General features: G+C 41.4%; 1 protein-coding gene and 3 non-coding genes across 8 annotated transcripts; all 4 read left to right on the top strand.

Annotated features, from left to right (window-relative positions):
* Positions 1-134: 134 nt before the first annotated feature.
* Positions 135-24326, top strand: WDR43 (WD repeat domain 43). 5 transcript variants are annotated; one of them, XM_062490503.1, is made up of 19 exons: positions 3055-3074; positions 3996-4471; positions 4614-4748; positions 7181-7302; positions 11143-11263; positions 12422-12561; positions 13009-13111; positions 14157-14221; positions 14588-14759; positions 15269-15355; positions 17120-17251; positions 17712-17849; positions 18678-18764; positions 20011-20042; positions 20866-20929; positions 21825-21938; positions 22381-22450; positions 23080-23135; positions 23232-24326. In XM_062490503.1, the coding sequence occupies exons 2-19, from the start codon at positions 4412-4414 to the stop codon at positions 23349-23351; spliced, it is 1818 nt and encodes a 605-aa protein (XP_062346487.1). In that variant the 5' UTR covers positions 3055-3074; positions 3996-4411; the 3' UTR covers positions 23352-24326. The 5 variants fall into 5 exon arrangements, with proteins under 5 accessions (XP_062346486.1, XP_062346487.1, XP_062346488.1 ...); XM_062490502.1 differs by lacking the exons at positions 3055-3074; positions 3996-4471 and adding an exon at positions 135-329; XM_062490504.1 differs by lacking the exons at positions 3055-3074; positions 15269-15355 and having other exon boundaries at positions 3586-4471.
* LOC134042844 (small nucleolar RNA SNORD53/SNORD92) lies at positions 7696-7773 on the top strand. The gene has a single exon (XR_009933109.1). It is a non-coding gene; the product is annotated as a small nucleolar RNA SNORD53/SNORD92 (small nucleolar RNA).
* Positions 12630-12713, top strand: LOC134042843 (small nucleolar RNA SNORD53/SNORD92). The gene has a single exon (XR_009933108.1). It is a non-coding gene; the product is annotated as a small nucleolar RNA SNORD53/SNORD92 (small nucleolar RNA).
* Positions 16134-16212, top strand: LOC134042842 (small nucleolar RNA SNORD53/SNORD92). The gene has a single exon (XR_009933107.1). It is a non-coding gene; the product is annotated as a small nucleolar RNA SNORD53/SNORD92 (small nucleolar RNA).
* Positions 24327-25572: the final 1246 nt, after the last annotated feature.

Genomic DNA, 25572 nt, shown 5'->3' with positions numbered 1-25572 from the left:
CGCGCCTGCGCCGCACGTCCCGATGACGCCATACGGCGTCATCGGGGCGTGCGGCGCAGGCGCGCGGGGCGAGCACGCGGGCGGTGCATGCGCTGCGCGGGGCGGGCCGGGCAGAGCCGAGGGGAGCGCGCGCCATGGCGGCTCCTCCGTGCGCCTTTTCCCCCCGCGGGTCCCGCTTGTTCGCCTCGTCCGGGCCCGATGGGCGGCTACGCGTGTGGGATACGGCCGGCAGCCGCCTGCAACACGAATACGTGCCCTCCGCCCACCTCAGCGCAGCTTGTACATGCCTGGCCTGGGCCCCGGCGGAGGCGCGGCAGACCCCCAGCAAGGTGCGTGAGGAAGAAGAGCAGGGAGGCGGTTGGGTGGGGTTGGGGGGGGGGGGTACGCTTGAGGGACGGGATGGGGATGGCGGCGACCCGCGCAGCCCTGACGCGTGGCCGCGGCCCGCTCGGCTTCACCCCGCCCTCTCGGCGCCATGTGGCCGGGCGGGCCGGGGAGCGGGGTGAGGGTCCCGTGGGCTCCGCGGCGTTCGGGCGCCGTTCCGTCCCGTCTCCCTGTGGGCCCCAGGGCTTGGGGTATGTCCACGTGTGTCGCACCCCGGGATGGGGGGGCGCGGGGGGAGCCGCTCCCCCTCCCAGCATCGCGCTGCTCGAGGTAAATTTCACGTGTCGGTGGGGGAGGCGGCTCTGGAGGTCTTGTTATATGGTGTTTTTCGAAACAAAAATTCGGCAGAAACGCTGACTTTTGAAAATAATTTGTCTCTCGTATTATCTGCGTGGAAGAAGCCTTCCTTGAAGGAGCGAGGTATGTTACTTAATGGCAAGTCTCTGCCATGCTGCGGAGCAGGTTAGCTGCTGTGCACGCACTCAGTTCACTTTCCAGTAAAGGCAGTATCTCTCCACGCTCCCTTACTCTTGGAAGTACTCCCATGCAAGCTGCTACAATGTCTGTGATTCATCTTTCTGAGTCCAGGAATCGTGCAGGAAGGTGTCTAGTAGTTTTATTCTCAGCATGCATCAGGAGTGCTTGGATGTTCTCCACCTTGGATCAAGTTTTAGTTAACGTCACCTCAGGTGAACACCGAACCTCTGAAAATATCTGGAGTGTATCCTCTTTATGCTGAAGTAATTATTTAGCTAGAACATACAGTCTCCTGAGGAGAAACGAATGCAAAACCTGGATAAAGTATGTGAAACCCCCCCCTTTTATCATAAGAAGTAAGAGGTGTTTTTTAAAGTGTGTTTTGGTACATCAGCAGTTCAGTGTATTTGAAGTGCTGTTAAGGCTGTTTTATAATGCTTAAAACACAGGTTATCAACCCAAAGGAGCGCAACATTGTTTTGCTCAGATGAGCAGCTTAGTTCCTGAACTTTGAAAACTCCCAGGACATACGAAGAATGAAGTAGAAAGAGTCCGTTTTAGATGGCCTGAACCTATTCCTTTGTCATGTAACTTTGAAGTAAAAAGGATCCATTCGTTAATTGCAAAACTGTATAGGTTCTTTGCTCTTAAATTCACTGAAACTGGCATGTGAAAATGGGGCTAATGTGGCCTGCGTGAAATAAAACTCAAGTCGATGCACTGCGCTACTGTGGTGCCATAAGTCAAGCACGGGAAGTTCCTGAGGGGCTTTTAAAACTTTTTTTAAAATAATCTTTTCTAGCGACACGCTCTTAAGCCCCACAGGTCTTTGAATTTCCTGGTTTAAGGTTATATGAAAACAACCTTAGCTACCTCTCAGTGCTGCCAGTAGTTTGACTTCTGTCCCCTGCTTGGAATCTAGTCCATTTTAAAGCAGAGCTGAGAAACATACTGTTTCTTGGAATAATTGTGTTGTAAAACCTTTAAAAGTCATTGTTTTTTTCCTTAGACTGAGTTGTAACACCAAAACTGGGATAGTTATGTCAAAAACATTTTCTTAAATGTGTTTTTTCTGGTGATATTTCTTTTTTTTTTTTTTTTTTTTTTGTTCTTGGAGAGTTGACATCTGCCTAGGCAGTTCTAGTATCTGGTGTTCAGGGGTAGAACTGTGCCAATAGGTAGCTGTAAATGGTGTTTGGCCAAATTACACTTAAACTCAGTATGTTTTGGACTGCTGCCATGTTAATGGAGGCCATGTGTTACAGGGGAATATTAGAAAGCATGTTTTGTACTGCAGGCTCTAGAATTGCTGATGCAGGGGTGGCTTTACTGGGATGCTCCCTGCCCACATGCTTCCAGTGTCAGTGCTTCCCGTGTGCAGTGTTCATCATCTCCTGCTCCATGGGGTGTTTTGGGCAAGAGCAGACCTCCAACATGCAAAACAGCTTCTTCCACTTTCTTCCTAAAGAACTGCAACTGCTCTGTCACCATTAAGTGTTAAGACCTTTAGAATTCTCCCCATTTCAGTGTTCGAAGTGCTTTATTTCACGTGTGAGCAGAGTTCTGTTTAGAAAGTGTTAGTGGCTTATAAAGTCAAGGAAGAACACTTTGGGAAAATGTATGCATAGTTCCTTTTCATGTAACTCCTTTTAACCATCTCTATGAATTAAAACATGATGCTTTTTCAGGCAAAGTTGAAGGATTTCTAAGTAAGCTTGAATTTCCATAAATCTTAAAAAGAAATCAAACGACAAGGAAACTGATACTTGTCCTGTCTCTGACAACAGGGTGCTCTTCTGTTTAAGATCCTGATCAATAAGTGAATCCCCCATGGATGTTAAGTGCAGTTGCCATTCTGCCATAATCTAATGTAGGGTAGGGAAGTTTGATTTTTAAAAAAAGTTCTTAGAGAGTTTTTTTCAAATCGTCTCGAACATTAACAGGTGTCTGAATTTTCCACTGGAATTTCTTCAAGCATTCTTAACTTTCTGATGAAGTGCTTCACTCATATTACTGATAAGGGGTGATCAATAAAGAAATGCATATCAAAAAAAAGACTGGAGAAACTTTCACTGTCCCTTGCTTTCTCTTGATCCTGGAAATAACTGCGTACCTGTGGGAGTTCTCTTGTGCCTTTGAGTTGTTCCAAGGAAATCTTCCATAGAAAACTGAAATGGAGGGTAAAAAAAATTTATTTGAAAGATTTATTCAGGGTAAGAAAATAAAGTCTGTTATTAAGTTTGGTTTTTCTTTGCAGCAGAGGCATGTGACGTAATCAGCAAAACTAAAAGAGATTGAAAAGTACAAGAAAACACATGAGTTGTACTTGCGTCTCCACTCTGTGGCCTTTGTCTTTGCATGTCAAACAGCAGTTTCAATTAATTGCCATTAATTTTTCAGCATCTGTTTTTTAAATATTTTATAAATGCCTTCTCTTTTTAAGAAAGATAAAGCCTAAACAAATGCTTGCAAAAAACCCTAATTATAGTATCTTAAGAGTCTACTTTTAATGTAAAAGTAAATGCAGTTTTGTATTTCTTGGCCTAAATGAAAACACTTTTCTTTGCAGATGGTGTTAGCTCTGTTAAATACAGAAAGATTAGAAAATCCTGCTTCAAAGAACCAAAATATTTATCCTTCCCTATCAAACTTCTGTATCTTAGTTGTGGTGAAAACTGCCACATCCTGATTGTCATATTTTGGGATCTGAGTGGAAGTTATGCGTTCACTATGTCATGTCTGTTGTAAAACAGAATACCTACAGCACATGGAACTTGAGCAGAGCTGGTTGCTCACATTTTCAGTCTCCTTGGGCTTCTTCAGGCTGCTTGTCAGTGCAAATGGAGCTGTTGTGAGGAAGCAATATCATGTGTGTAATTTTTAAATTGGAGAGAATGCTTTGCTGTGATGTAACAAATGTAAGGAGACTTACCAAGGTCCAATTTAAGAACTAATTGGTGGCATTAGGAATTTTTTTTCTTTTCATGTCCTAGAACAGTTTTTTTAAATTTTCTTTTTTTATTTGTGTGTGTCCAGTTAGTGATAACCCAGTGAGAATGAATATGATGACTTCTTCTGCCCTATTTTAGTTTCACATGTTTAAGAGCCAGTTTTATTCCTTCTCTCCTTCCCAGTGATCTGCATTCTCAAGTTCTTGGTTAAAGGAGACAAAGTGAAATCCTTCCTTGAGGTGGCCGATAGCACTTGCAGAGCAAAAGAGTGAAGACTTACGAATTGCCTGATGGTATGAGGACCTCTGGTGCAGACAACAGGACTTGGGCAGAGTACTTTCCTTTGAGTCCCAGTCACTTACCTCTGTGGAATAAGGCTGCACTTTATTTTTAAGAAGCATTATGAATGCTTCAGATTTGCAAGACTCTTTTGATTATCTATTGAGAAAAAATAAACTGGTCATGATCAAGCGTTTCCATTTTGTGGATGAAGCATTCTGAATGTGTTAATCTTTACTTCTGCTTCTGGGACACAAAATTTGTGAAAAACTTCAGTGTGTTTTTTTTTCCCACATGCATATGGTTGGAGTGATAGCAAAATGGCCTCCACCAGGTGTTTCCAGGTGACTCACAGCAAGTTTGTTACCCTGTGTATGGAGGTACAAGATGAGTTTTTAGGATTGTGTACACTTGTGTGTTCGTGTCCTGGCAGTGTTTTGCTGCCTGGCTGGGTCTCAAACTTCTATTTCATTAGCTAGTCAGACGGATTTATTTCACGGTTTCTCTCTTTTTGTTTTCTAGGATGGCCCCCAGAGGAAAAAACGGAAGTCTGAAGTTGGAGAAGTGGACAAGCAGTTAGATATCCTGGCTATTGGTACAGCAGTTGGTAGCATTTTGTTGTACAGCACAGTAAAAGGAGAATTACAGAGCAAACTAGTAAGTAATGCACTCTTCATCCCATGCTACCAAACACTGATGGTTTCAGTCAGTTTAGGCTGAAAAATCTTGGTTTCTAAGTTAGTTCTATGTCTTAATGCTGTCCATGGATTTGCTACTTTACATGAAAAATAACAGCAATGGTGGAATTGCTCACTGGAGAGTAAAATCCTCAGTGGGACTGTCATGCCCTCAGTTCCTGCATGGCATTGTAGGACGGAAGGTCAGGGAACTCATCAACACTTGGGAAGATGTCACTGATGGACTCTTCTGTAAATTTACCTCCCTTGTGGAAGCTTTTGAGCTCCCTCAGCATATGATCTTTTTTGAATGATACACAGTGACTTTAATTTTGCCTTTCCAAGCTCCCAAGCACTTCCATTTTAGTTGTGGGTTACATAACAAGCAAAACAAATCCATGTGAATACTTGGGCAATACTTTTGCTTCTAAACTCGAAGTTATAGGTGCAGTGATAAACATGCATGACTTTAGAGAAAGCAGTAATTTCTGACAATTGTGATGCGTGCAAGTGACAGTAACTAATGAATATCAACTCTGTTATATGGAAAAACTGTTTGAAAAGTGTAGTTTGTTTATTTGAAAGTGTTTGTTTGAAAACGCTCTCTTTCCATAGAAAACAACAGTTTCTGTGAGTACGTTGTTTTTTTTTACATATAGGTTGAACTAAAAGATTATTCCTGTTAAAATAAGAGATGTTACTTTTAGCTGTCTTCACTGAACAGAATATCTTGCTGCAGTGTAGTTTGTCTTGCTCAAAGCTCATGTGCAGAAATATCTTTGGGAGTAATATGAGAAGGTTGTTACAATCCAAATAGTGAAATAGACTCCATTAAATATTTTTACAAATAATTCAAGGTTATATTTGGAGCTGCAGAGATTTTGGTTGTTAGAGAAGGAATGCTGCTTAAAGAGTCATCTGGTCTGATGGTAGTCTGCTCCTGAATGCTGATAGAAAGGGAAGGCTACTCACCTCTGAGTGCCCTTAAGAAAGGAGGCACTTAGATGACTTCAGCAAGATACCTGTGGCTATTCTTTCCTTTGAGCAGATTTCATAGTTAGCCTTGTTTTGACTATGTGTATAAAAATAGCAGACAGGACTTTTTAACTCTGAAGTGCTAGAAAAAAAATCATCAAAACAAAGAATATCCTCACTTGGAAGGGATGAAAGGATCATCAAAGCCCAGCTCCTCTCCAGTGGCATCCCACCCTGAAACTGAAGGGACCATCCAGATGTGCAGATGCTTGTGGTCAAAAAGGAATGATGAAAGGTACAGGCTCCACAAAATGTACAAAGTTGTATCAGTAGATTATACACTTGACATGGAAATTGGTGTCTTGTAATTTAAATGCACAGCAGTGGATTTTGAATAAGGGGTGGAGCAACAGAGAAGAGAGAGAGAAAGAAAGGAATGAAGAAAGAAAAGTCACCAGTCCTGGCTCCAGCATCAAACCAACTGATGGGGTGTCCAGTGTCCTGGTGCATCCATCACTCAAGCTTTGTGGGAGCACCTTTTTATAAATAAGTTCTGCCCACCTTGGAGCAAAGTTACTCACTTTCTATGTGAATTAGTTACCATGTGCAGTTTTTTCTAGACCTCTCTGGAAATGGGCTGGAGGAGTTTGTTGGGGGATCTTTGGTGGTCTTGATCCACCCCCTACTGGGGGTGCCTTTTGTCAAAAGTCCAGGCCCACTTCTTGAGTCTTTCCTGCACTTGTCCTGATCACCAGGACCCAGAACAAGGGTGGACCAGGAAAGTTATGTCCTACCTTCACATGGCCTCCTCTTCCAGGCACGTCCTGTTCTTTCTCACAGTGTGTTCTTACCAACAGTCCTTGTTTGATTCCATGGCTGTCTGGCTATCAGTGTTTGAGACATACACAGTGGACTAGCTTCTAGGCTTCTACGCGGCCCTGCACAAGACAGCCCCAGGAATCACACCATGTGCCTGAGGGCATGGTCCAAACGCTTCTTGAACTCTGGCAGGCTTGGGGCTGTGACCACTTTCTTGGGGAGCCTGTGCCCTGTGGATGAAGAACTTTTTCATAATATCCACCCTAACTCCCCTGCTCCCAACACAACTTCTTGCCGTTTGCTTTGGTTCTGTCACTGTCCACCAGAGAGAAGAGATCAGTGCCTGCCCCTCTGCTTCCCTGCGTGAGGAAGCTGTAGACAGCATCTCCTCTTCTCTAGGCTGTGTAACACAAGCCAAAATACTTACATGTGTGTACTAAAATATTAAATATGTTTATATAACTGCCATGTATGTTCTTTAAAATCAAATACGCTCTTCAAGATGCCAACGACTGAAATTTAGTTCTCAGAAGAGGTTCTTGTTCACATTGCTGGTGTGGGGAAGACTCTGTCATCCAGACTGCTCCAGTGAGTTGACCCTCTGTTATTTTTTTGTAGGATGGTGGTCACGACAGTAGAGTAAACTGTGTGAGATGGCATCAAGACAGCTGCTGCTTGTATAGCTGTTCAGATGATAAACACATCGTGGAATGGAACACACAGACCTGCAAAGTAAAGTGGTAAGAAGTGCTGCTTTTCACTTGAGTTTTTTTACAGTTGCTTTTGTGTGTTTTCTCCCTTGCAGGTTTTGGAAATGCTGCACTCTGCTTTCCGGGCTTTGTGCCCACAAAGTGACTGTTGGCTGTTAATTTTTCTGAGGTCCAAAGTGTTTTTTATTAAGGGTTGAAAACATAATTGTCATAGTTGGGTATCTTCTTCTGTGTTTTGGAAAGGCTAGATGAAACTGCTCTGAGAGGGCTTTGGATCCCTCCATGGTAACTTTTAGTGAGCCTGAAAGACTAAAAGTTCCACTAAATGCTGAAAAAATCTAAATTCTATAAAAAAATGTTTGATACTGGAAGATCTCATTCCAGTAAAACCTGCTGCATGCACCCAGCTTTGCTCAAAGGGCTGTGCTGTGATGATAACCCACTTGGTTTCGCTTGCTGCCGATGTGCAGTGGGGACACTTCCACTTGGCTGTCTGAGCGGGCTGCTACTGTTAAAAGTACTGTTGAGCAAAATTGAGCTTAGTGCAGAGTAACAAAATGTCTGGTGCAGGCATTTATTTTCTTTTGTAATAAAGTCAATTTGTTTTTAAACTTTAAAGAAGAAATCAAGATTTCTATTAACAATCCTGGTTACCTTTCTTCATTAAAAACCTACTGTGTGATGGCCCATTGATCCTTCTCTTGATGTTGTGATCTTCTCTTTTTTTGTGACATTTCCTACTGTTGGTTATTACTGCAATGCTCTTGGTTTTATTAAGGTTGGCATGAGCACTGCAAGCAGCCCATCATCAATAGCCTCTTTGGTATCCCTAGGAAAGAGATGCATCCTTAGGTTGTATTATGTTGAGACCCTCTGTAAAGTGGCAGAAGATGGCTGTAAAACCTCCCTCTAGCCTTCTCTATTAGAATTGAACACACCCAGTTCCTTCATCTTTCCCTCTTCCATTACGTGCTCTAGTCCCTAAGGTGCCTTCTTGGCCCTCTGCTGGATTTACTCCACCACATCCGTGCCTTCATTGTCCTGTCCCGCTGAATGCAGTGCTCAGGTGCAGTCTCAAGAGCTGCACAGAGGAGTCCCTTTCCTTGACCTGCTGACAGCACTCCAGCTAACGCAGATCATACACAGCTGACCTCATTGCCACAAGGATTCCCTGCTTGCTCGTGCTCAGCTTAGCTGTGAGGACTGCAACTCTCTTGTCTGCAAAGCTACTTTCTGCCTATTTGTCTCTGACTTGTACTGAAATTTCTCAGTCTCACCTGTAGGACTTCACATTTTCCTCTTCAGCTTTGAGATTCTGTCAGCCTGTTTCTTCTCAGGCTTGCTGAGATGCCCCGAGTAGCAGCCCTGTCCTCTGGGATATCAACTGCACTCCCTAATTTAGGATTGAGAGTGAAGTTATGTGTGCATTTTGTCCTGTTTTGAGATCATTAATGAAGATCAGAACAAGGGGCAGTTATGGAGGATATTAAGCAGTACTGGGATGTCCTTAGAGGGAGTAACACCAGTGACTGGCCACCAGGTGGACTTCATTCCAGTGACCACAACTGTTTGAACTCAGTGATAGAGCCAGGTCTTACTCTCCTCAGAGACCATCCATTCAGGCTATATGTCTCCAATTTGGCAGTGAGGATACTATGTGAGGCCTTGTCAAAAGCACTGCTCAAGTCAACTTAAATGTGTTTCTCCTCATCTGCCAAGCAGTTGTCTCATTAAAGCAATCAGGTTGGTTAGACACGATTTGCTATTTGTAATTCTATACTGGATGTGCCCAGAAACTTTTTTTTGACCTTTCAGTGCCTAGAAGTAGTTTCCAGGTGGGTTTGTTGTATAGCCTTCTATCTTGATTCCTAGATTATTCTTCTGTGCATTTATGTTCTGTCTCTTTCTGAAGGTCCTTGTCTTGCAAGGCATCCCACTGTTGTTCTGTGAGCCCAGTGAGATCAAAGCTGTGAAGCTGCTCATGGACATCTCATTCACCCTGTTTATATCCCATAGCATGTGTGTTCATGTACAGGTACTAGAGATGGGTCCCAGCCATGCTGCTTTCTCAGGAAAAGTGAGAGTTTTTACTGTCATAGGTCTTGAATGTTTCCCTCTGCTGCTGTCCCATGCCAGGAACCATGGAGTGGGAGGACTGTGGTTATGAAATGTAATTTGAAGCATTGTGTTCTTTCACTTTAAAGATGGCAACAGGAAATCATTCCCAGAGTGTATAGATAGGAAGTTACATGAGCAATGTGACATCATGGTTTTTGCCTGAAAATTTTCTGCGGTAATGTTACAAGTCATAACTAAGGTAACTCAATTTGGAAAGAGTAGAAGAAATTAGTTCTCTTAAAGTTTTACCTACCAGAAGGAGCAAATTATCCACAATAATTGCTCACACCCAATGTACACATGAGAGTGCATTCCTTAACATCTGTCAGGACCTGGAAATTAATATTTGTGTAACCCACAGAGAAATCAGGATGGTTGCTCCTGGGGAGGAGAAGTGGTATTAAATTTTTAAAATTTGATTTGCAGGCTTCTAGGAATATTCCTATAGATGTATGGTCTGCTAGAAAGGGACTTGAAACTGTGTGGCTTTACTTTTGACTTTCTTAACTACTGTAGGAGTACTCCACAGAGCTGCTTCAGGAGGTGTGTGCAGCACACATGAAACCTTTGGCAGAGGGACAAGCTGTTGGGAAAGAGAGAGCCTCTGAAGGGGCAAGACAAGGTGTTGTAGAGAGGTAGACTGAAACATTCTGGATGACTTCTTGTCTCTCTATAGCTTTTTCATGTCCTGAATACCCTTGACTACTTAGAGGCAGTCTGGACATATGCTTTGAGATCCTATTTAAAACCCTTTCCTGTAAAAAATTATAAAAAGAGTATCCAAAGTGAAAACCAAGGTATTTTTTTCTGTGCTTTATATTCTGAAGTCCAGTTTAGACTTGTATTTTTAGTACATTTAAAAATACATTCTTGGTTTACATTAATAAATGGTTTAAATTTTTAGTTATGACCTTGTCTTTGGAAGACAATACAAAATCTTGTACTCTCTGCAAGATGCAATATTGTTTTTCAGGTTTGTGGTCTACTATTTTCAACTTCTATCAAAAGTGGTACAGTAAATTATCATCTTTTAGAAACAGAAGAGGTATTGCTTGGGCATGTGAAAGTTATTTGGAAGTATTTCCAGAAAGGCCCCTTACAATCAGAACATGGTGTGTTGCAGGTTACTTCCTCTCTGTAAAGGATTTGTGTTAATGCTTTCCTTGCAGTTTTGTCCTGTGAGAAACACAAATATTTCTTTAAAACACATTCATGCTTTTCATGACAGCATCTTTATTTCTTTTTTTTTCTTTTTTTTTTTTTAAGTAGTGTTTTGAACCATAGACCATTAAGGTGAAGTTTATTATTGTCAGTGACAGTTAGAGACTTGGGAGGAGGGCCAGTAAGTGAATAGTTACTTAGAAACTCTGAATTTTAGCGTTGAGAAGGCCTTTTTGAACGGGTTGGTGAATAGAGAAGTCTTGAAAATGGTATGGCTCATCTTTGCCTATTTTCAGAAGTAGAAAACTTTGAAAGGAATTCAGAGCAGAATAAGCAAGTATTAAAAAATAAGTATAATTCAGTGTTGAATAGCTTCATATTTTTGAGTTGTGGTGTTTTTTTTGTAAACTAATTTGAAGGTGAAGTGCAGAAGCAGAGTCGCTTTGACCTCTTGATTACTTTAATCACTGGTTTTTAAATTTTGTCTTAAATTTTCCATCATGGTGGCTTTGAGATTATCCTAACGAATACTGTTTTTTCTATTTCTCCATCTTTCTCCTTTTGTACAAAAACTCTCCATCCAAATTCTAGTAAGTGGAAAGGTGACAATAGCAGTGTCACCTGTCTATGCATCAGTCCAGATGGAAAAATGCTGCTGTCAGCTGGTAGAACTATAAAACTGTGGGACTTGGAGACCAAAGAAGTCTACAGAGTAAGTACTTCTGTACCTCTGTTAAACTAGGTGCAAAAAAATGCCCTTCTTGATTAGTGTTACTACCTATCTAGTGTTTCCTGATCAGGCATCTAAAACATTTCACTGTATGGGAGGATACAATTGGTAGTTTCACAATTGCTTGGATGTTTTTGCTGTGATGGTACCCTAAACTGTGGTTTCCACTTGCTGGGAATTGAATGAGGCCATTAAATTTTTGCTTCTGAGCTTGCTGCCAGCATCCTTTCTCAAGGTTGTAGGATAAAGATGGATGCTGTTCTTTTTAACTGGGTCCCTGTCTGATACCCTTCTGTCAGGAGAACTCAGTTCACCACCGTATCAGTTACTGCTGGCATGGGTTTTAACATGAGTCCCTCCACAAAGCCTTCGAGTTTCCTTGCTAAACTTCATGTAACTGGTGGCATTATCAGTTTTGCTGTTGAAACAGTTGGAAGGCATAGGAGCAACTCCTTATTGTTCCCTGAGCAGGGCTCAGACATTGAGCAAATGGCCATGCTTTAGCTGATCCGTGAATGCTGCCGTGTTCTCTTGCCTGCTAGCAGACAGGACAGGGATAGTCTCTGAATCTCCTGTCAGGTGAGTGTGTACACATGTGCTGTTACTGTGGGCTTGCTGGCACATGGCAGCTACCTTGTATGTCTGCATTCCATAATGACCAGAACCACTCTTTGCAATAGTAGATTGAAGAACCAATTTTTGTGGGGCTCTTGGGGTGGTGTGTTGCCCAGATTTAGTGTCAGCACACATATGTCCATTGCTGAAGTTCAGAATGAAACTGAATCTAGTTCCATTGGAAAGGTTGAAGTGTAAAACTGGGGGGGCAGAGGGGAGTGCTTTGTGACAGTAACAACAGTACAGGTGGATGTGATTTCTTTTGCATGGATTTAGTCCCAGTGAATTTACCTTTGATTCCCCATTTAAGTTTTATAATATTGATAAATATCTGGCAGGTCAGAAAAAGCTTTCTTGACATACAGAAAAGCAAGGAAACTGATCACTAGTTAAAAACCACTGAGCTGTCCTTGTTGACTTAGTAATGCTCAAATCTTTCCTAATGTTCTTTGTTAACTAATGTTTTGATTTTTGCCGTATGACTGCTTACAACAATCATGGAAAGATCCTGTTTTTTTCTCTCAGCATTTCACAGGCCATGCTACATCAGTGTCATCATTAATGTTTACCACAGTGAAACCTATGAATGAAAGTAAACCCTTTGATGGAATTACAGGACTTTATTTCTTGTCTGGAGCTATACACGACCGATTATTGAGTGTGTGGTATGTAAGCTTTTTGTAATTTGTGACTGTGATTCAACAAGGTAAAGCAGCAGGGGCACTCTGGAAAAATGCAGTGATGATCTCTTTAATGGTGGTTTCGACTCACTGATTGTTGAGTGAAGACGAGATTTTCCTTGGCTGTGTCTGAGCATGCTTCCAGTTGCCATTTGTATCACTAGTGTGTCCCAGAACATACTGTGCAATAAACTTCCTTGTCCCTTGCACTTATTGTAAGGTTTATTCTAAGTTTTCTTGCTCAGTTTCACTTGAGAGTTACTTTGCTCTTGGAAGTTAGAACATTTTCTAAGCTAAACATGGAAATGTCAACATGGTGCTTTTGGATATGGTAGATACCACCACATTCACAAGTGATTTATAAATGCTTGTCTGGTGCAGAGGATGCTGTTTGTGCTGTGGTAAATTATGTGTACTTTTTGTGTCTTCCAGGCAGATCAGATCAGATAGGAAAGAAAAGAATGCTGTGATGTCTTTCACAGTAACAGATGAACCAACTTTTGTTGACCTGACTGTATCAGAAGTCAAAGAGGAGGTAGGGGCAATAGTTTGTAAACAAATACGTTCAACAATTTTAACTTACCACATCAGTTGCCTTTTAAAGGTATGAAGAAAGAGGTTTTGTATATATTGGGTTCTGTTATGAAGAGATGAGATCTTACACCCATGAAATAGCATTTAGGATATTTATTGCAGGTGCATTTATAAACCTGGTAGTTTGAAATACTCCTTTTCAAAGCTAGAAAGTGCAAATTCAATGGTTTTTTTCAGAGATGTCTTTTGTGATGGTGGAAATGTCAGTTGTTTCCTGTTTAGACAAATTAGTAATCAAAATGGTTGTTAGAACTTGGCAGCAAAGAAAAATACAAAAGAAATTATTTCTAAAAATCTGGTGTGGGTGTGGTCCTATCTTTTTCTGATTTCAAGTGTTTTTGGCAGTGTAGCTGCATTTGGAATTAACTAGCCTTGAATGAATTAAAGTGGCAGTGTACATTTGCCAAGTCTCTCAGTTTTAACAAGCACAAGTCTTTCAAAGTAGTAGCCTTGTGAAAAATGTGTGAATGTGAAACATTTCACAAACTGTTCCCATAATTATTTAAAACATTCTTCTCCTACTGCCTTTAAATTCCTTATCTCAGAGCAGTATTTCATGCTATATTTTTTTAGTATTTCCAGTTCCCTCTTCCTGCATGTATTGGACAGTATTCTGTAATGACTAAATGACCCCTGTCATTTAGTTTCTCACATGAGTCATGTCAGTTTCTTTCCTCTAAACATATTCACAATGTCAGCACCTTTGCAGAGCTGTGCCTCCAGACATGTGTCTGCTACTGTGCAAATTGTTTAACTCGGGATGTATTACTAGTGATAAAATACATTAGTGAGTTATCTTATTAATCTTCCAATACTTGTACTGCATGTTCCTTGTATGTCTTTCATCTTCCTTTCAGATTTAGTGTGATATTCTTAAATACTGGAAAAATTCGAATTGTAGCCATACAACTGTCTGTTGATGTCCTAAACTTCCAGGAGGGTTTTTCTTTGATCTAACGAAACTCTCTTGCTGTGCATTCTTTCAGCCTGTGAAGTTAGCAGTTGTGTGCAGAGATGGGCAGTTGCATTTATTTGAACATATCTTGAATGGGTAAGTTAGGATTCATCTTGAGGGTGTCTTTGGGAAAGGTTTGGGGTTACTGCAAGGCAAAGCTCAGTTTTGTTGTGCTGCTGCCTTTAAGTTCTTGTATACGTTCATCAGCCAAGTTCCAGCTGCTTCTTTGTGTTGGGTTACTGGACACATTTTTGAGGAACTCACTTGTTGGGGACTGTGTTGCACTTTGGTGTTATGTGTGGCTTTAACACAGATTTTGTGTGTCTGTGCCTCATCTTAGCCATCCGTAAAAGGTGTAAAATGGCTCAGTTTGCTGAGCACCTGCTAATGAAAGATGCTTTTACGTGCAAGATACTGAAGTGTTCAAACTAAACATCTTGGAATTTCTTAATTTTTTTCCAGGTATTGCAAAAAGCCCTTAACACCAAGCTCTACTATTCAGATAGCAACACCTGGGAATGATGGGGACTCAACACCGAAACCAGTCCCTATTCTAGCAGCTGCATTTTGCAAAGACAAACAATCTCTGCTGCTGGTGTATGGAAACACCTTACAGCCCATCATAGAGAAAGTGGTATGTAAAACTTAACAGAGAGGGTTTGGAATCTGTAATATGGATTGCATGCTGCTTTCAGTTGGAGAAGTTTTTGGCTTTGTTATTTTTATTTTTCCTGTTTTGAAATGATAACGCAAAACATATCCCTTGCCCTTGTTTTGGGAGCTCAAACTGTTGCTCCAGAGCTCTTTGGAAAGGCAATTTGTATTCTTCCGTTTTTTCAGTTGAGTACAGGTTGATGTCATTGCTGACTGTTTTTTGCCATTTCAACTGTTGCTGAAACTTGTTGCTCAATTTAGGCCCTTGATACAGGTTTTAATACAGTTCTAGTTTTCCTGTGTAAATGTTCTTGGAGAGTATAGAGATCTGGTAACTAAAGGCAGATACGCAAAGGAGCTGCTAGTCTAGAGTGAAAAAAAGTTTATTCTAGTTTATACCATTGGAATTTGTTCTCATCTTTTAGTAGCATAATGAATGACTGGTGTGAGTGTCAGATATATTAACTGGTTTTGTTCCTGTCCTCCTAGTCTTTGAATACCACTGAATCCCACATATGTTTGGTACGGGACATCCAGAAAGTGTTGTCACTTAAAACAGATGCTGCTGTAACAAAGGTGAGCTTTGCATGAAATGTGATTTTGTTGTTTCTCTTGTTCTACTTCAGAAACAAAGTAGGTAGCATTCACCGCTCTCTTAAAATGAGATTAGATTTCTGGATGGACCTGTTCAGAGCTGCAGAGGTAGCTACAGATGTCCATTGCACTCAGGCAGGTGTGGGTAAGGAGATCTCCATGGCTGCTGTGTGTCCTGGCATGTGTGAGAGCACACAGTGGCCCTCCTGTAACTCAGCAGGTCTGCTTGAGAGACAGGACTGATTGGTGGGGTTTTTCTGCCTAAGATCAGTCCTTCCCTTTGAGTCTGTTGGTTTGTACAATCTCTCTGACCCTGGTGATTTGGGGTGAAGGTGGGATGACTTTGTTTGAGAGTCTAAATAAAGTGTAGTGGAACCTCAAGCGGCAAATCCTTTTTGCTGTTTCTTGATGTGGCCTTCCTTTGTTACTGCTCACAGGGACCTGGGAATGTGAGCTTGGCACTTGCATGGCAGCAGTGTCCACTGAGGCCACTTGGCACTGTGTTCTCTCATTCAGGATCCTCTGGATGTTTGGAGACAGGCTGTAAAGTTCTTAATCACTGTGTGTATTCAAGGCATTGAAGATTTGAAATGCTTGGACTATCAGTGAAGTGAGCAGACAGTGCTGTTTTTCTGACCCTTCAGTTATCTCCCAGATCTGGTGCTCTATCAGCCAGGCAATGTTTTGTGCTGATGCCTCAGTCCTGGAGCTGGTGGCTAGCAGGGCTGAACTGCAGGGGCAGGTGTAGGGCCTGTGTGGCATGCAGTGATGATACCCATCTTGGTTTCGCTTTTTCCTGAATTCCAGTGAAGACGCATTTCTCTTGGCTGTCTGAGCATGCCGTGTGGGAGAAGGTCAGTGATGAGTGTGGTGAGCTAAGGGAATAGTATTTTATCACCACTGGTGTTCTGTGACAAAATTCTTGATGCAGAAAATCAACCTTTTGGAAATTGGAAGTTGCTTTGCTCAGTGTAGTCGATTATACTTTTATCACTTCAGAGGTACTTCCAAAAAAAAAAAAGCCTGGGTAGAAGTGCTATGGTTTAAAGGAGTGGAAGTAGCAGAAAATTCATTTTTGATATTCTGGAATTGGCATGCTGCCTTACATTTTCTGGGAGTCAGGGGAACATTTGATTGTTAAATACAAAATCCCATCTTCTTTGTATTCATTGAAGAGGATACCTTAGCTTGTTTTGTATAAACTAAGCTGTCTCTTTTTGTCACTGTGGTCACAGCCTAACTCAGGCAACTTGAGTTCTGTGTCTGAGTAATCCCTAGAAGAAAAGAGTTGGGATTGAAGGGAATGGTGACTACTTGTTGCTGTTATGTTGTGTTGCATTTCTTGGTCAGTTACTGCCTTCCAGTGGATGCCGAATTAATCTGCATGTGGTTTATGGTGCTGACTGTTACCACTGGTACTATCTATTGCCAGCAAACATCCAAATATTTGTTGTTGGATACAAACAGTTCTGCGAATGTTACAGCAAAAGCTTGTAAGAAGAGTGGTTCACAGGTGATTCCAAAAAGACCATTGCTTTAGTTAATTATGAAAATTAGCTTGTTTTTTGAGGTAATTAATTCTCCTAAATATGCTGGATTTGCCTAATATTTATGTCAAGAAAATGGGTTGTGTCAGGCTGGTTTTTTACCATATGTGTGAGTCTCAGAATAGAAACCATATTTTAAATTGGAAGAAAGCTCAAGATGCTAGCAATTCATGCAAATGTGGTTATCTCTGTGTTCTAGGTGAAGACACCTGTTGTGAACTCGGACACCAAAGTTCTAGTGCCTGGCATTCCAGGACATAGTACAGCTGTCAAAACTCCAGCCTTGGGAAAGGAGAAAAAGAAAAACAAGAGGAAACCAGGAGAGACAGAGGTAAAGCGCTTCTTCTTTCAAACTCGGCAAGAATGGCAAAACTAGAATTATAAATCATTGCTATACCTTCTTCAGGTGAACTTGAATTTGTTTTGTTTGCTGTGGAAGAAAGGTTAATGATACCATCTTTCTGTATGAAAGAGATGTCCCCCTGCTCAAAACAATTCCTTCATTCAAGCCCTCTGTGCCTTACCTGTGGTTTTGCCAGGTTGTTTCAGAACTTTGTCACATGCTTGTTGCTGCCTATGTCAAGATAGATAATTAGTGCTTTTCAGCCAAAAGTTGATCTGCTTTTGTTTTCTAATTCTGTCTTCTGTCAGTGTATTTAAAATGAATACACGAAGTTTGTGTTCTTTTCCAGCAGAATTAGCGGGAATGCTCTAAGTTAGGTACTTCGCTTTCAGCTGATATTGGTGAGAAACCACACTGATGCAGCACTGCCCTTATTTCCCCTCTGCAGGAGAGCATTGAGGAGCGCCTTGGGGCACTGGATATTGATGTGAGCAAAGTCAAAACTCCAGGTGGCCTTCCCCAAACAGACAGCTTTGCCGTGCTGCTGGTTCAGGGCTTGGAAAGCAACGATGCAGAAATCTTAAATGTAAGTCCTGCAAGCTCAGTGTGTGCTGTTAAACCTGTTCAGTGAGACTGGTGGGAAGCCTTGCTGAAAGTTGGGAAGGCTGAACAGTTCAGAACCTGTTGTTTCTCCCAGCTGCTTTTTGCTGATTTGCTGCTCAAGGCAGTGCTATTATGACTTACAGCAGTGGTGTTACTTTTCTGTTGTTACCTGCCTTGCTTTCTGAGTCAGTCCCTGAACTTTGAGGCACTTAGTTTATGATGAATTTATGTCACAGTTCAAATGTTTTATAAGTGATGCTACCAAAGAAGCAGTGTTCCCTTTAGCTGGGACTGGAGCATAATCTGTGCTTAGTCTCCCGAGGATACATTTTTTAAGCAGGTACTGTTTGAAGAATGATTTGATGACAAGTTTCACTTGAAAAGCCTATCCTTGCATTTGGACATACTAGTACTAGAGGTGGGGAACTTTTAAGAATTTGATGCTGAATAGAAATTTCTTGTCACAGATGCTGGTGAAAGGCATTAATTTACAGAAGTCAAACAGAATATCAAGGGAGATTTTCATGTGCCTGTAATGCATAATTTCTAACTTGAGGCAGGTGGGACAGAGGCAATGCAAGATTATCTTAGATGGGTTTATTGAGTGTCTTTACTTTGTTAATTGTACCTGACTTGGAAAATGAAACTTCTTTTCATAGCAAATCTTTTGCTCATTATCCTCAGCATACAAAAGTAGTGGAGTAGGAAGAGATTTACAGCCAGGAATTTTTTATTTTGCTGATTGCTCATACAACATGATTGCTCATGTTAAAGCTGAATTATTCTCTGATCACATTTTTCATCTTTACAGAAAGTGCTTAACACAAGAAAAGAAAATATAGTAAAGAACACAGTAGCCAGAATGCCTATACATGCTGTCATTCCATTGCTGCATGAGGTAAGAGAGCTTGTACTTCTTGTACTGTCATACGGGCCACACGTGATTTTCCTTCTAGCTACTAAAGTCCAGGATATATCTCTTTATTTTTGAAAGTAGTTTGGTGCTGTAAGAGGACTGACTTATTTCTTAATTTATCCCTGATACACTTTTTATCTTCTCTGGCTGAAGCTTAACCAAAGAACCAAGTGTCACTGTCAAAGCTAGGAAGTGCATTAGATCATGAATTACTGTCTTAAATGATGATGTGGGAGAAGGAAGGGAAAGGATTAAGCAAAAGCTAGTTTACTCCATGGCAAATAATCATTGCATCTTCTTTTCAGCTACTAACATGGACAATGGTTTGAAGCATCATAAAGTCCATTTGCTGTACTTAAACTTTGAACATCATTTAGCTGTAATTTTAAAAGGGATTTGGCTTCTGAACTGCTTATTCAGTTAGATTAAATAAATTTTTTCATTTGGACAGAAATACTTTAATGAGTAGCCTTGACTGGACATGACTGTTTTAAACCAAACATTGGTTAGTAGCTCTTGTTCTGTGAATGATGTTCTATTATATAAGTTAATAAAATTAATATAATTAATATAATCAATTTCTTTTGTATTTTAGTGTGCTGACCACAAATAAGATTAAATTTTTTTATGGTACTAATCTTAAATGAATTTTGCAGATGGCCTGGTGCTGAATGTTTGCTCTTACAGCACCTCCTCATGCTTAAGTTAATGAGATGCTGTGTTTCTTCCCTGGGGTCTTTGTTGGGGAATCTAAGTGCAAGTGTTTAGCTCTGTAATCTCAGTGGATGGTCAGACCTTTGTGTAACTGTCTTCTCCCAAGCTTGAGATTTGTTGTGTGAAATGGCCTTTACCTGATACTCTCTTCACTTGTTTCCCCAACTTGTCCACCCTGTAACAACTGCTCTACTAAGCAGATAAACAGGGATGAAAAAGGTTTTCTCTTATTCCTGTCAGGTTTAAGCTTCAGTGGATATTCTGCATGTTAAGATTTCCAGCTTTCTTGTAGTACTGAAACCTAACCTCTGCAAGTTACCGCCCTGTACATAGGGTGGTAGAGCCAGCAGTGTAATTTTCTGGAGCCTGGCAGTGGTTAATCCCAGTCAACCTCAAATGCCTAGAGAACTTTCTGCCCCAGTACTGGGGCTGTCAAATGATCTCATGTTGGGGTTTTAAGTTTGTTATGTTTGTTACCTCTTGCTGACGGGTTTTTTTTTTTTTGTGCTTTTAGCTTACAAAGAGATTGCAGGGCAACCCATACAGGTAAGAGACAACTCTGCTACAGTTCAATTCACCTAAAACTTTTTACATGTGTGTGTTATGGTCCCTCCTGTCATGTAGATTATATATTTCCAAAATAATTGCAATTAAACTGCAGCATCTGGAGGTAAATACTTACCTCAATGAGAGTGAAAAGAGGAACTTAAAATACCTAAAGCAGTGCTTTGTCAGGGTGGCTGAAGTGAAATTGGAAAGGGAAAAGGATACCTGAAATGAGCGTGTAAACCTGAGAATATAACTGAAGGCCCCAAATGTTTACATTATGGACCTGATGAATAAATAAAATAACTCTCAGGTGTAGAGATTGTTGAATTATCAAATGTACTTAGACATCTCTTAATGTGGTGTTTTATAACAGAACCAGCTTCCCCCCTTCATCTTGTTATGTTGCCATAAGGGGACAGTTTTGTTGAGATGGGCTGTGCTGAGTTGTGGGGGGGGTTAGGTTGGTTTGGGTTTGAGTTTGAGTTTGTTTTCTAAATATAAATTCCCTCATTGTAGGTGGAGAAGAAAGTATCATTCTTTGATCTTTTATTCACTGAGACTATCCATAAAATATTTCAGAAGCACAGACCTGTGAGCTTGCCTAGTTTAGTCCCTCACTGAAATACCTCTTCCTTTCCTAACAAATAACTTGCATACCTCATGTGGATAGCCAAACTTTTCCATCTGTAGAGAGTATTTATCTTGCTCTCTAACTAGAGAGGAACACTTTATATAGAACTATTTAGCATCTGGAATGTGAAATGGGTGTCTTTTTCAGCCAGTATCTCTTGGATATAATTAATTAATTTCTCTTTTCCAGTGCCTCACTAATGGTTCGATGGCTGAAGTCTGTCTTTACCCTACATGCATCCTACCTTTCCACAGTAAGTATTTTTCATTCATGCCAATGCACTTAAGTAAAACTGCATTTAAATGCTTAAACAAACAATTTTCTTTCTTCAGGAAACTGCCTCCTGCTCTCTGCATATGGCAATGCCCAAATCAATGTATAGAGTGCTATGCTTACATCACTTTTGTTGAACCTACTGGACATTGCTGATAAAATTTTGTTTCAGTCATTCCTGACATAATTATAGCTATCCCAAAGTCAACCCAAAATAAGTTGTCACACCTGTGAAAGGGAACAAAATTACAGCCAAAGAGTAATCTAGCCTCTGTCGCTAGATCTTACAGAACTAACTTTTCCTTGTTCTTGTAATGCTCATATTGAGACTGTCTTGGGCATGGCCAGATTTATAGGGTAAGGGTGTGCCGAAGTTGGCAGGGTGGGAAGTAATCCTGCATCTTCTGGATTGGAGTCCAGCCTTGCCTTGCAAGTGATGGATACAGCACTCTTGCTGGGTTAAGAAAAAGATGTTTGGGCAGCATCACTCCTGCCATTTGTTACAGGATTGCTGAGCAGCAGAACTTGCATGCGTTGCTGAGGCTGCATTCAGACACTGGTCTATGTTCAGTTCCCACTTACACAGCTTTCTGAACAATGCTTCACCCCTGCGTGTGGCAGAGGCTGGAAAGGAAAAGGAGTCCAAGAATGGCCGTGCATTAAGAGTAGATGATACTTCTAAACATGGCTAAGTGCTAATTGATCAGGCTGCAGGTGGTTCCTGAGACCCCTTAGCTCTCCCTTTTGTCTGGAATAATGTAAGCAAGTGCTGCTTGCTCCAAACATACAGAAGTAGTTTAAAAAAAACAAACAATAAACATTTGGGATGTGTTTCTTAACAGTTTCATTTTTTTTCATCCATCTCTTCTCCCAAGTTGCCAGACCTTATTCCTCAGCTGGGAATGTTATACCAATTGATGGAGAGCAGAGTAAAAACTTTGCAAAAGCTTTCCCGTCTGCATGGAAGACTCTTCATTCTTGTCACCCAGGTGAGCTTCAACTACATAACATGGGATGTGCAGGGATGCTGTTTGCAGACTTCGCTTCCTGTTGGGATTGCATCTGATGCTATCTGTCCTGGGCACTTTAATGCAGCTGCTGTTCAGGGACAGTGATAATGCTCAGAGCAGGCCATTAATTGACTGTCCTGCCAGTCCCTGCTCACTGGGACTGTTTTGTCCTGCCAGATGGATCTGTTCACCCATAGAGTTTTAAAGAGAAATAAATAGGAGGCACTGAGCCACTTTGGAGCAGATGCCTCCCTGATTCTACTTTGTCATTTGTACTTATTTGGCTGTTAAACCAGCACTGTAAGTGAATTAATGTGTGCTGCCCTTAATGTAGATTTCATTTACATTGTTAGGAGTTCTGTTGTCTTTTAAAGTCAAAATATATTATTTAATCTAAGGCTAATCTGCAAATTCCATTCAGGTTGCAGCATCACAAAGAGTTCAGGATGTACCCGAGGTTAATCAGACTGCAAAGCTGGTCTATGAGGATGGTAAGTGTTGTATGCTAAGTGTAGTTCAGCTCCTGAATTCACATGACAGCCTACACTTGGTGGCTGTTCATCATGCTCCTGTGCTTATATACCAGTGTACAGTCAGCAGTTAGAGGGGTTCTGTCAGATGTCCGTGTCAGGAAAATCAGTGGGTAATGATGTAGACATCTTGTAGTTAAGTTACTCCTTCCTTGCCTTCCTTTAATCTCCTTTAATTCCCTCCCAGCCTTGCTTCACAAATGAAGAAATCAGTGAATTAGAAGTTCAGTCTGCTGCTTTAACTTATCTGGCAACCTAAAATTTCTAGTGTTACCTGCCCTTGTGCCAAGGTAGATACAGTGAAGGCACTGCTATGTTGAGTCAGCAGGACATCAGTGTAGGGGATGTCCATGTGTGTGAGTGCGTATTTCCAGTTTGGCTTTTTTCCTACAGCATCTTCACCTTCTGTGTTGGTAATGGAAGTGACCTGGTCTTAACTGATGTTGGTTACCTCATCTCCTGGTAGAATCTGTTTTGGTATGGAAATAGCACAGTTTGAAGACTTGGCAGCACATGGGACTGGACTTTGTTTGCACAATGACATTTTAAAGCCTGTTCCCCCAGACTAAGAGGTTGTTTTCTCTTTGCAGACTCCTCGGAGGAAGAAGGCTCAGATGATGAGATGATTGCAGATAAAGACTCTGATGTAAGTGGAGTTAGACCAGATCTTCTCTGATTTGCTTGTAGCAGAAATAGTGTGACTGACAAAGGATCAAACGTTTATGTTTTATTTTTCCCCCAGGAAAACTGGGATGAAGATGAAGAAAAAGAGGAGCAATCTGATGAACAAGACATGACTGTTGAAAAGGAAATCAATGGTGATTCTGATTTGGAACCAGAAAACGAAAGTGAAGAAGAATAACAGCACGAAAGAGTAATTTTAGCGGTTTGAGCAAGTGGACCACCAAGCTCTTTGATTCTGGATCCTGTTGCTGAAAGATGCTGTATTTGCATATCAGGAGTGCAGAGCACTGCACAGCCTGTGTGCAGAGGCACCTGTGGGGCACTGCATTTCTGAATCCAGAATGTTTAACCGTGCCAGCCTTCTCTCGCCCTCCTTCCCTGCGCTTACTTAGACAAACATTTCCTCCACCTCCTGGTCAGATTATGCCTGTCATGTGGACATGCATTTGTATCTCAAGTGAAATAAATCTGCCACCGCTGTTTGTGTGGGAAACTTTGTTCAGCTTTACATTGAATTTGTTTCAAATATTCAAGGATCAAAGACAACTGGTCTATACCTTATTTCCATGTTTCAGTTAGCAATAGCAAGTGGGCATCCTTCTGATTTTTTTTTTAAAAAGAAACAGAAAAAAGAAAAAAAAATATTTTTGTGATATTTAAATTCTGTCCTGAAATTCTTTTCTTCCCTCCTTTCATTGGCTTAGCCATACTTTGGCAATATGTAAATGCCAACCTGACTTAAAAGTGGGTTTTTCCTTTTTTTTTAACAAATTTGAACTCAAGATTTTTATATGTACAAATCAATGACTTTTCTTGTGCTTTAAAAGGACATTAGAACTATCACTGGCTCCTAATTTTGTTTTAATGGAGGCTGTATATGAATTTAATGCTAACCCAGAGGACAGACCATGTTGAGTCGGGTGGGGAGAGGGGAGTGACAAAGGGAAGGGAGAAGGTGAATGCTTGTGAATACATAGCACAGAGCTATACTTTTCTTATGGATTTTTAATCTCTCAGTGGCAGAACAAGGACAGTTACTTGCTCAGCTAATGGAAGCTGAAGTGGTGCAAACACGTTTTTAAGAGCAAAACAAGGTAAAGGTTTGAGCCATTCACCACTATAATGTACAATAATATATTTGTCTATAAATGGAGCTGTTGCAACAAATACCACCCTCTTTGTAAAGTGAATAAATATACATCTCTTTTACCAAATACCTGTCCTGTGGTGTTTGTTGAGAGAGACCTTAGGTAGCTTCAGGTGCTGGTTAAAGATGAAATGCTGCTTGTAGAAGGCAGATTTCTAGTGAAGGAGGAAGGCAGCCTAAAAGGCTGTGATGTTCTGCAAAGCATCTGTTACTACAGACTTCTTGTCTCCCTTGTATCCATTGATTTGTCCACAGCTTGGCTTGCAGTACTGCCTGGAAGTAGGGCATTGTGTCATGGACAAAGGTGGAAGAGATGTTCTTGGGTGTGGAGAGCTGGAGGTAGAAGGGCAGCAGGTGGAGGCTTTCACAGTCTTCAGAGTGTTTTAACTGATAGTAAATCATAGCCTTACTACTGTATAAAGCTGGGCTTCATTTGTTTTCAGTTCTGACATGCTATGAAAGTAAGTGGCAACACTGGAACATTGTCTGTGCTCAAGCCACCAAACGAGGCTGAACTGCTGTGTCAGTTTTTAAGGCAATCCTGCTGTCACTGTGTGTGGGTAGGCTTTGGGTTGGGCAAAAGAGGGGTGTGAATTGAGGGGTGTTCTCTTTGGGTGAGTGCTGCTCTGCTGAGCTTTTGAGGTGAGGAGTAACGCAAGGAGCTCAGTCTTGAAAGGTCCTCTGTGTGTCTGCATCCCAGCCCTTCCAGAAGTTGAAGCAAAAGCGCTGGATTGGGATGAAAGAGCAGGTAGAGTATCCTGTTTGCACTGTTCAGGTGTGGGGAATGGTGGCATCAGGAACTTGCCACCACTGCCCCGTGTTACCTGTAAGGTTAGCACAGCCTGTATCCATCATTCCTATGCAACAGAAACTTCCAGGACTGGGGCTGGGAGAGAACCTGGCAGCAGGAAGAGCAGGGAGATGGATCTGAAGAGCATTTTGTTCATTCTCGGTTCTCACAGACACTTAGATTCTGTGAATCTGTTTCAGCGACAGTCAATTGGTAGCAGGGGGTGAGTTCTGGTCTTTTGGTTTGGGGTTAGGACAGCCAGCTCACCCTGTCCTCAGCCCTCAAGTAGCTGCTCTGTGTGACACTGGCTGTGGCAGCTGCAAACAATTGGGCTCCTTGGTAAAAAATTCCCCTCACTTGAGAGCTGCCAACTGTCAATGCTGTGCACTTTCTAATCCTTAAAACTATCTGCAAAACCAAGGTCTCAGCCAATCAAGGACTAAACTGTGTGTCCTTTGTCTA

This window comes from Cinclus cinclus, chromosome 3 (assembly GCF_963662255.1).
Source record: "Cinclus cinclus chromosome 3, bCinCin1.1, whole genome shotgun sequence".
Taxonomy (NCBI): Eukaryota; Metazoa; Chordata; class Aves; order Passeriformes; family Cinclidae; genus Cinclus; species Cinclus cinclus.
The sequence above is the reverse complement of the archived record's forward strand: the minus strand, read 5'-3'. Positions and strand labels throughout refer to the sequence as shown.

What these genes read in the sequence shown, in the direction of transcription:
- WDR43 (XM_062490502.1), top strand. Translation starts at nt 135, where the DNA reads ATGGCGGCTCCTCCGTGCGCCTTTTCCCCCCGCGGGTCCCGCTTGTTC. An exon ending in GAGAATTACAGAGCAAACTA is followed by an intron (nt 4,749 to 7,180) that starts GTAAGTAATGCA and finishes ATTTTTTTGTAG; the next exon opens with GATGGTGGTCACGACAGTAG. An exon ending in TATCAGAAGTCAAAGAGGAG is followed by an intron (nt 13,112 to 14,156) that starts GTAGGGGCAATA and finishes GCATTCTTTCAG; the next exon opens with CCTGTGAAGTTAGCAGTTGT.